General features: G+C 32.7%; 1 protein-coding gene across 1 annotated transcript; it reads right to left on the reverse strand.

The window, feature by feature from the left end:
* Positions 1–858: 858 nt before the first annotated feature.
* Positions 859–6,127, reverse strand: esd (esterase D/formylglutathione hydrolase). Its single transcript, XM_028436287.1, has 9 exons — positions 6,011–6,127; positions 4,442–4,516; positions 4,278–4,366; positions 3,509–3,607; positions 2,701–2,825; positions 2,504–2,623; positions 1,447–1,545; positions 1,185–1,352; positions 859–1,035 (listed from the first exon to the last, which is right to left on the reverse strand). Exons 2-9 carry the CDS (start codon positions 4,507–4,509, stop codon positions 955–957), a joined length of 849 nt encoding a protein of 282 aa, XP_028292088.1. The 5' UTR covers positions 4,510–4,516; positions 6,011–6,127; the 3' UTR covers positions 859–954.
* Positions 6,128–11,143: the final 5,016 nt, after the last annotated feature.

Consider the following 11,143-nt stretch of genomic DNA (forward strand, 5'->3'; position numbering starts at 1 on the left):
AGCAGTGGTCATTGTTTGGTTTTGTAAATCTCTTTTGTACAAACACATGTGTCTACTCACATTTTTTTCGTTTTTTTCGTGTTTTTTTTTCATGAATACTGGATGTAGCATACCCTTTTGTAACTTTGTGAACCGTTGTGTAATTTGTTGTACAGAAACTTTAAAGTCTCCATGCATGAAATGTTTGTAACTGCTGTGAATACTGTAAATACTGTATTTCATCACTTTACCAGTAAAGAGCTCACCTGTCTAAACACGTGTGTCCTGTCAGATTTCTACTTCAGGAACAAGAAAATGCATTTTTATTATTATTTTCCTGCTTTAAACCTCTGTACCGTCAGCGTCCCATCTGCATTAATGACACACTGATTGAGATACACTAAATCACGTGTCAAACTCAAGGCCCAGGGGCCAACTCTGGCCCTTTAGAGCATTAATTTGGTGCGCAAAAGAAAGTAAAAATTATAGGAAAAACATGTCATTGTGTAAATTACTAAATTATTCAGTTGTCGATATCTTAGCCTCTCTAAATACTTATAATACATGATGGCATTCATTTATTCATCTCAAATTGATTAAGATAAAAAAATTCAAAATCTTGCAAATTTTATCAAATTATTTGACTTCAATAAATAATTGTTCATAACATCAAGGAAATGTAACTGAAATTAGGTTTAAGGTCACTTAATGATTGAATATTGTCGGTCTCATATACTTTATATGTAATTTATACGTGGAAATGCAAACTGGGGCACATTGTTGTTGAAATGGCTCTTTTTCCTGCCTAAAATCTGTGGCCCACTTGAGATCTAACTGGTCTGTATTTGGCCCCTGAACTAAATAATCACATGATCCAAATTTTTGAAATGCAAGTATTTTATTTTGGAAATTTGAGAGCTTTTCTTTTCATTTTACCAAAAAGGCAGTGAGCAGCAGGTGGGGGTGATCTGCTGATCAGGCGTTCAGGTACTTGGCGTGATGTTTGATGTGGTCGTTCATGAACGAGTAGATGAAGTAGTAGCTGTGATCGTAGCCCTGTGCAGAGGAACCCAGATGCACATGAGTTTTCACCAAAGCTAAGACTATAAAGCAAACTTTATTTAAATTGAGGAAGAATAACTTAAGAAAAAGGACTGAGCTTGTCTCAGTCTTTTCTTATTTATTAAATAATGATTCCAACTGACCGGCTGCAGCCTGAACACGACGGGGATTTTCTTCTCGGAGCACACGGCGATCAGGTTGTCGGGCAGCAGCTGACTGGCAGACAGGAACTGGTCGTCTCGGCCCTGATCGATGAGGATGTCGAGCTGAGGGCCAGAGTACGATCCTGCCAGTACCGTAGCGTCGTACGCCTGAATGCAAAGAGCAGGGAAAACAAACACTTTACAGGACTGCTGCGTTTAGTGGCTTTTTTTTTTTTTTTTTTACAGATTGTCCTGGTCTCACCTCCCACGTGGACCTATCAGAGCCCAGGTATCCTGCGAAGGCTTTCTGACCCCAGGGACACTGCATGGGGTTACAGATGGGAGCAAACGCAGAGACAGCCTGAGGGACACAGAAGGACAGACAGCTTCAGAGTTATTACTTTATTATATTAAAGTAAATAATAACCCCAAATGTCTTTTAAAATAACTTTCAAAAGTGGAAAACCAACTGTTTCTAATCTATAAATAAACCACCTCTACACCCGCTTATCCCACAGGGTCATATGAGGTGCAAAGATGGGATCACCCTGGACAGGATGGCAGCACGTCACAAACTTTCACTCCAAACCCTTAAATACATGATGGAATGTGAGAGCAGTTAGTTTCTGGAATAAACCAAATCGAGCCAGCGATCCTTTACGCCACACGTGTCAAATTCAAAGGCCCGGGGGCCAAATCCGGCCCTTAAGAGCATCCAAAAAAAAAAGTCAGAGACGCCATGAATCATTGTGTAAATTACCAACTCGTTCAGTTGTAGATATCTCCAAATTAATACACAAATTCAACGAAACGCCACAATATTAGCAAGGCTCACATTTTCCCCTATGATCATATCACATGACAGCAGTCATTTTTAATTTCAAATTGTTGAAAGAACTTAATTTTACCCAAATCCCGTAATTTTCTTCAATTTATCCCACAAAATTTCACCAAATCACAAAAAAATGCATCATAAAATCTAATAAATTCAAAATAAAGATCCTGCAGGGACAGAAATCTGTTACTTATTGTTTTGATATGATCAATGGTGTATATATTTTATCATTTATTTATATGTGGAAGTGCAAACTAGAGCAAAAAAGTGTGACACCCCTGCTTTACGCTTACTCATTGTAGGAATGAAAGGAATAAACCAGGGTTCTGCTTTAAAGCCACTCAGAATAACACATTAATGCTGATTGGAGAACATGCAAAGTGTGGTGATGCTGTTTGGATAAAAGACTGAAGCTCAGACCAAACATAATCCAAACTGTTCACTACAGTTAACCTGAATCCAAACACTGAAATACAGGCCATACTTTGTATTTCCCAGGATTCTTCAGGGCACAGATGAGTGCTCCATGTCCACCCATGGAGTGGCCACTGATGGACATCCTTTCTGGGTCAGTGGGGAAGTTAGCATTGATGAGTTTAGGGAGCTGGGGAACAAAAAAGGAGAAATAGATGTCAGAGTCCATGTGACCGTGTTGGTGTCTCTGAAACGCTTCCATCCTACCTCCTCTGTGACGTACGCGTACATGCGGTAGTTGGCTTTCCATAAATCCTGGGTGGCGTTTACGTAGAAACCTGCTCCTGTGCCAAAATCCCAGCTCTCGTCTTCACCCTCGATGTTACATCCACCTGAGGAGGAAGGAAGTCTCCCACATAGACTTACATCACTTAGAAAGGAAACTAAATTATGTCATTTGTATAACATCTTAAAGCTGATATCTAGTTTCTGAGAAATGTTTATCATTCTTTTGAAATTCATAAAAATACCATACTAGTCTTCTACTATGGTCTACTGCTGGTGGTCATTCATATACATTAATGTATATAAGTCCCTCCTTCGTCCTATACAAATGGAATCGATCGCCGAGTGCGCCCATCCAATAGGCTTTGACTTCCTGTTTTTGAGTCTGTCAATCAAAGTGAATACAGAACCGTGCACGGAAACAAGGCTGCACGTCACAACAGCAAACAGGTAAATATGATTGTGGCTCTGACCCATAGACCTATATCAATGAGACCTTGTTATGTTCTGCATTGGGCGTGCAGAAAAGTAGAGGCGTGGCTTCTGCTAGATTGGCGGAGGAAGTGGAGCGGTTTAGGGCGGGACATCGAGACATTTCTCAGAAACTCCAGATATCAGCTTTGATGACCACATTATTGTTGATGACGAAGGTTTTGGGGCACTCACTGAATCTTTTTGGTCACATGATGCTCAGGACAAAACATTGGGTTCATCATCTGATATTTTTAAGGATTTATTGCAGAAAAACAAACATCAGGAAGATAAAAGTGAATCAAACAATGTTTCTTACGTGGGCTGGTGTCTGGAGCGACCATGATGATGCCGTGCTCTGATGCTCCGAGCTGACTGCCAGCTTTGGTGATGAAGTTCTGCTCCGTGCAGGTCAAACCTGCAGAATGAAACTCAACAGTTCAATCGTCTATGACTTGTATTTTATTGGGGCCAATTTAGGACAACCGGGGAGAAATCGTCCAGTAGTTTTCGGCCAGCCTGGGAACCCTTTAGGTGTCTCCCCCTAGATGATGTAGTCTTTAAATTTAGTCTTAACCTCTTTATTCTAAATGTCTTTTATTGTGTAAACTCTGTGATGGACTGGAGACCTGTCCACGGTGTGTGGGCTGTCTTTGTAAACCAGGAAATTGCAAAGGCTGAATTTACATGTTATTATTCTAATTATCAGACTAAAACTTCATCAAATTAAACATTGTTACCAACGCCTTTGACAAAATCGTGTTGAAAAAAATCTCGCAGTAAAACTTCTGTATTTCAATCTTTTTAATGAAACTATTTTCATAGTATAAAATGTATCCATTCTAAATCTACATTTTTAGCCAAACTTAATTTAAACTTAGAAATCATTTATCATTTTATCACCTTGGTTTCTTCTACACAATTTTTCAATTCAATATTTCAGTAAACTAAAGATGCAGGTGAAGTAGATGCTCTCATGACACCAAATGATGCACAAACTGTGCAACACAATGAATCAGGCCTTTGACACTTTTTGAATACATTCATTGAATACATTCATTGTTGCCTTCGTTTATCTGCTGACTCACCTGAGAGCCAGTACATGACGGGGCATTTCTCAGTCTCTGCCTTTGGAGGAAGATAAACAGCAAACTTCATCTTACACTTGAGCTCCGTGCTGCACAGAGAACAGAAAGCACGTGTTTTAGCTTTCAAATCAGAGACGTGGATGTCGGATCTTTCTGGAAATCACCTCTCGTGTTCAAACACCTTCTGGAAGCCACCAGCACATTTGTTGCAGGAAACTTGTGTGAGAGACATGTTTGACCTGTAAGGGGGGGGGGGGGGGGCACAGCAGAGGAAGTAGAACACTAAGGTTTGGTTGGAACTTTTGATTTATTAATTGTGTGACTTTAAAAAAATAAAAATTAAAAAAATAAAAAAAAATAAAATAAAATAATAAAAAAAAATAATAATAAAAAATAAATAAATAAAAAATAAATAAATAATAAAAAATAAATTATTTATTTGTCTGTAATTAATGTAAAAAGCCTCTAATGCATGTTATGTGATGATGACTCATCCATAGTGTGATTTATGAATGATGTGCTATTAATTCAAGGGATCCAGGATTCTGCAACTTGTGATGATTGGGTTAAAAAAATATATTATTTTTTGCATATTTAAATCGGAGCCTGATAATAGGCTGTGGAACAGAAATCTATAAACAATGTTCAAGTTCTGTCAAGCTCTGTGTTTATAGAGCACGCGTTTTTAATGTTAGCTGCACAGGATGGTAAAACTACTGTCATAATTGGGAATTACTGTGTTATTTACTGTATAATGTGCTTTTGTTAGTGTAGCCTGCAGAATAAGAGCAAGTTTTATTTTGTTTATTTCGTCATTTTCAGTGTTTTTTGTTTTTTTGATTATGTGTTTTTGTTATTATTCTGTATTCTTGTTTTTGGTATATTTTTCTCTCATTCTATGAATTTCTGTTGACAATTGCTGCATTTTTGGATTCCTTTTCACCATTTTTTTGTCGTCGTTTTGGATATTTTTCAGTCATTTTTTTTGTTTAAATTGTTCACATTTTATGTGTCTTAAGGGTCATTTTGTAAAAGTGTTTTTGTACTCCTTTTGTCTGTTAAAGTGAAACATAAAAACACACTTCTTCTGACACACGTCTGTTGTCCTGTTGTGTGTTTCATAAATCAATTAGTTTATTTATTTTTTATTTTAATGTGTTTCTGTTGTTACTTTGTGTACTTTTGACATTTTTATGTGTTTATGGTGTTATTTTTTTTAGAATTGTGTTCCATTCTAAGCTGATGTCTGATGTATTTGATTGTACCATCATGTACCGTACAATAAAAACACTAAGAAAAAAAATATATATATTTAACAAAAGTGCTTCAAATTAAAAAAAAAAGAAACAAACTGCAATGACTTTTCTATTTAGGTTAAGTGACATTGTTTGCATGTTTTATGGTTTAATTTGGTCATAAAGACATTTAATAACACTGATTAAAATGATCTAGATTTAGCACAAAATGTAAAGGACACTTGTGTGTGGTAAATTATTTATTTTGTTGTAGAAATACATCTTGTCACACTTACTCTAATAGATTTGGCGTTTATATAATATTAATAATAATTATTGAAACTTCAACAGCAGCTACTTGTGGGCGTGCAGAGATTAGCATAGTTAGCTCGTGTGAACATTACAAATATCTACGCAAATTAAACACACATTTGCTTCTTGTTGACATGCACTTTCCTGTATTACAGTAAAGTAAACAGCTTTAATACACTTACTTACCAGACGTAGTGATTTTAACAGCGCTTTCTACAGATGTTGGCTGGTTTGCTAACTTCACCAGTGGCTAATAGTGCAGAGTCCACGCGAAGAGACCTGCGTCATGACGTCAGAGGGAACGCCCCCTGTACGATTCAGGGCACGCTTTACTCATATAGACGCTAGGAGGCGCTCCTGCTTTCTAAATGAATTATTTAGCTACAGAAACGAGTAAATACTACACATTGATCGTTATTAATTGTATGAAATATAAATGTTACATTTTATTTGAAAAAGTAAAATAAAAGATGGATTTGCATTTTCAAAGAAACAACCACTTCTATGAAATAAAACTATGTTGGAAAAAGTTGTCAAATTATTTTAACAATGTAAGTCAGACACATATTAAAGTAATTTATTGGCTCAAAATACAAGTTTATGCTAGAATGGACAGTGAATTAAAGTTTTTCGTGTATGTGTCCTAAAAATGAAGGCCTACACCATAATAAGTACTTGATTTATAAAGCTTTTCACTGCTTAATTCGTGCAAAAAGGTATATATATATTCTGTTAAGATAAGGCTATAGTAAAGCATAAATATATATATATATATATATATATATATTTATTTTTTTTTGAAACATTTTTCCATTGTTATGTCTTACTATATATAAAATCTAAAATTTTGTATGCCTTACTATAGTATAGCCTTATCTCAGAAAATATTTAATTATCTTTCCATTTTTATGGCTAATTATAGCCTTATCTCAGAAAAACAATATTTATTTTTATGCCTTTATACCTTACCTCAGAAAACATTTTTTAAAAAAATTCCTTTTTATGCAAAACCTTATCTGCAAAAAAAATTGTATGCCTTACCACAGAAAAATAATAATTGTTTTTTTTCCCCATTTTTACACCTTACTATAGCCATAACTAAAATTGTTCCACTTTTATGCCTTATTTTGGCCATATCTAAATAAAAGAATGTTTTTTTTTCTTCGATTTTTATGCCTTACCTCAGAAAATATAATCATTCTTTTAAATTTTATGCCTTGTTATAGCCTTATCTCAGAAAATATTATATATTTTTTTTCTTTTACGCATTACTAAAGCCTTAACCCAGGATTTCTTTTTTCATTTTTATGCCTTACTATAGCCTTGTCTCAGAAAATATTATACTTTTTCTTCCCGTTTTTATGCCTTACTTTAGCCTTATCTTTGAAAATAATTCATATTTTTCCATTTTTATGTCTTACTTTCGCCTTATCTCAGAAATTATTTCACTTGTTTTTCGATTTTATGCTTTAATATAACCTTATCTCAGAAAACATTTTCCAAAATTGTTCCACTTTTATGCCTTACTATAGTTTTATCTAAAAAAACAAAAAAAAAAAAAAAAAATTCATGCCTTACTATTGCCTTATCTCAACAAAAAAATGTCCAAATTATTTCCATTTTTATGCCTTACTATAGCCTTATCTCCGAAAATATTATTTTTTTCCCATTTGTATGCTTTATTATAGCCTTATTTCAGAATAATTTTTTTCCCTTTTTTATGCCTTACTATTGCTTTATCTAAAAAAAATCACTTTTTTCCATTTTTATGTCTTACTATAGCCTTACAGTAGCTCAGAAATTATTTCATATTTTTCAATTTTTATGCCTTACTATAGCCTTATCTTTGAAAATATTTCATATTTTTCCATTTTTATGCCATACTATAGCCTTAATTCAGAAAATATATTTTTTCTCCCTTTTTTATGTCTTACTATAGCCTTGTCTCGGAAAATATTATACTTTTTCTTCCCATTTATATGCCTTACTATAGCCTTATCTCAGAAAAAAAATTCCAAATTATATCAATTGTTATGCTACACTATAGCCTTACCTTGGAAAAAACAATAAAAAAATTGTATACATTTTTTAGCCATACTATAGCCTTATCACAGAAAATATTATTTTTTTCCATTTTTATGCCTTGCTATAGCCTTATTATAAATATGATTTTCCCCCCATTTTTATGCCTTACTAAAGTCCTATCTAAAAATAATAATTTTTTTTTTCATTTTTATGCTTTACTATAGCCTTATCTCAGAAAAATATTTTCCTTAATTGTTCCACTTTTATGCCTTACTATAGCTTTATCTAAAAAAACAAACAATTTTTTCAATTTTTATGCCTTACCATAGCCTATTCTCAGAAAATATTTCACTTATTTTTCATTTTTATGCCTTACTATAGCCTTATCTTAGAAAATATGTTTCCATTTTTATGCCTTACTATAGCCTTATTTCAGAAAAAAATAAAATAATCATTTTGATGTTTTACTATAGCCTTATCTCTGATATTATTTCACTTATTTTTCGAATTTATGCTTTACTATAGCCTTATCTCAGATAATATTATTTATCCCAATTTTTATGACTTACTATAGCCCTATCTTTAAAAAAAATCATTTTTTTTCCATTTTTGTGCCGTACTATAGCCTTGTCTCAGAAAATAATTCATATTTTTCCATTTTTATGCCTTACTATTGTCTTATCTAAAAATATATTTTTTTTTTTTTCATTTTTATGCCCTTATCTCGGAAAAACATTTTCCTTAATTGTTCCACTTTTATGCCTTACTATAGCTTTATCTAAAAAAACAAACATTTTTTTCAATTTTTATGCCTTACCATAGCCTTATCTCAGAAAATATTTCACTTATTTTTCATTTTTATGCCTTATTATAGCCTTATCTAAAAAAAAATCACTTTTTTTTTTCATTTACATTAAATTTTACTTCAAAGTGTTTATTGTCATATGTGCAGTTAGAAACACGTTTTCCTGTACAATGAAATTACTACTTTGCTTATGAACTAAGATATAATACAATGAAATTACTACCTTGCTTATGAACTAAGATATAATAATGTGTTTATACAAGTTAAATCTAACAGTGGAAAATACAACACTGCCAATAGAACTAACAACAGCTGGATTAACCTTGACATAGAGACAAAACAAGCTGCAAACTTGTGTGTCCAAAAGAGACATTCCCGAGTGGTGACACTATGGATGAAAAGGGAAAAAAACTTCCAAACACCTTCGAAAGAGGAACTATTCTTGAACTGGAGGAATGCTAACAACGTCTGGCAGGAATAAAAACAAGACAACACTGACTACAGATGAGAATACACAAAAAAGGACTGTTCAGAACAACTCAAAAATGTTTGACCAGAGAGACATGTAAACACATTTAAATTTGCGATGGTAAAACAGGGGACGGGACCCAGATAAGCAAACTGCTTCTCTCGTCTCCTTTTTCGGCATGTACAAAAAAAAAAAAAAAAAGTGAATGTAACCATGTCGGAAATAAACTGAATAAATAAAATAAATTTTTATGTCTTACTATAGCCTTGTCTCGGAAATAAACTTTTTCGTCTCATTTTTGTGCCTTACTATAGCCTTATCTCAGAAAAAAAACTAAAAATTATTTCAATTGTTATGCTACGCTATAGCCTTATCTTGGAAAAAACAATAAAAAAAATTGTATCCATTTTTTAGCCATACTATAGCCTTATCTCTGATAATATCATTTTTTTCCATTTTTATGCCTTACTATAGCCTTATCTTAGAAAGTATTTCATATTTTTCCATTTTTATGCCTTACTATAGCCTTATATCAGAATTAATAAAAAATCATTTTGATGTTTTACTGTAGCCTTATCTCAGATATTATTTCACTTATTTTTCGAATTTATGCTTTACTTTAGCCTTATCTCAGTTAATATTATTTATCCCAATTTTTATGACTTACTATAGCCCTATCTTTAAAAAAAAAAATCATTTTTTTCCATTTTTGTGCCTTACTATAGCCTTGTCTCAGAAAATATTTCATATTTTTATGCCTTGCTATAGCTTTATTAAAAATATGACTTTTTTCCCCCTATTTTTATGCCTTACTATAGTCCTATCTAATTTTTTTTTTCATTTTTATGTCTTACTTCAGCCTTGTCTTGGAAAATATTTCACATTTTTTCATTTTTATGCTTTACTATAGCCTTATCTCAGAAAAACATTCTCCTTAATTGTTCCACTTTTTCTTACTATAGCTTTATCTAAAAAAACAAACTTTTTTTTCAATTTGTATGCCTTACTCAGAAAACAATTCACTTATTTTTCATTTTAATGCCTTACTATTGCTTTATAATTTTAAAAAAAATCACTTTTTTCCATTTTTTAGCCTTATGATAGCCTTACTATAAGCCTTATCTCTGAAAATATTATTTTTTTTCCATTTTTATGCCCTACTATAGCCTTATCTTAGAAAATATTTTTCCATTTTTATGCCTTATTTCTGAAAAAAAAATCATTTTGATGTTTTACTATAGCCTTATCTCAGATATTATTTCACTTATTTTTCGAATTTATGCTTTACTATTGCCTTATCTCAGATAATATTATTTATCCCAATTTTTATAACTAACTATAGCCCTAACTTTAAAAACAATCATTTTGTGGGAGTGGTGGCCTAGTGGTTAAGGACGCTGGGCTTGTAATTGGAAGGTTGCTGGTTCAAGCCTCAAATGGGTAATCACTGTGGTATGTCGAGCAAGTCTCTTAACCCCAAACAGCTCCCCAGGCGCTGCAAAAAGGGCTACCTACTGCTCCTCTGGATGGGTTAAATGCAGAGGACAAATTCTGTGTGTGTAATAACATTTCATGGCCAATTAAAGCTGAAAGCCCCCATTTAATTCATTCATTTGTTTTCCATTTTTGTGCCTTAAAATAATTCATATTTTTTTTATAAATATGTTTTTTTCCCATTTTTATGCCTTACTAATGCCGTACTATGCCGTACTATCTAAAAATTTTTTTTTTTTTAAATTTTTATGCCTTATCTCAGAAAAACATTTACCTTAATTGTTCCACCTTTATGCCTTACTATAGCTTTATCTAAAAAAACATTTTTTTTTCAATTTTTATGCCTTACCATAGCCTTATCTTAGAAAATATTTCATATTTTTCCATTTTTATGCCTTGCTAGCTTTATTATAAAGCTTTATTATAAAAATGATTTTTTCCCCATTTTTATGTCTTACTTATGCCTTGTCTCAGAAACTATTTCACATTTTTTCATTTTTATGCCTTACTTTAGCCTTATCTCAGA

Source organism: Gouania willdenowi, chromosome 21 (genome assembly GCF_900634775.1).
Source record: "Gouania willdenowi chromosome 21, fGouWil2.1, whole genome shotgun sequence".
In the NCBI taxonomy this organism is placed as follows: Eukaryota; Metazoa; Chordata; class Actinopteri; order Blenniiformes; family Gobiesocidae; genus Gouania; species Gouania willdenowi.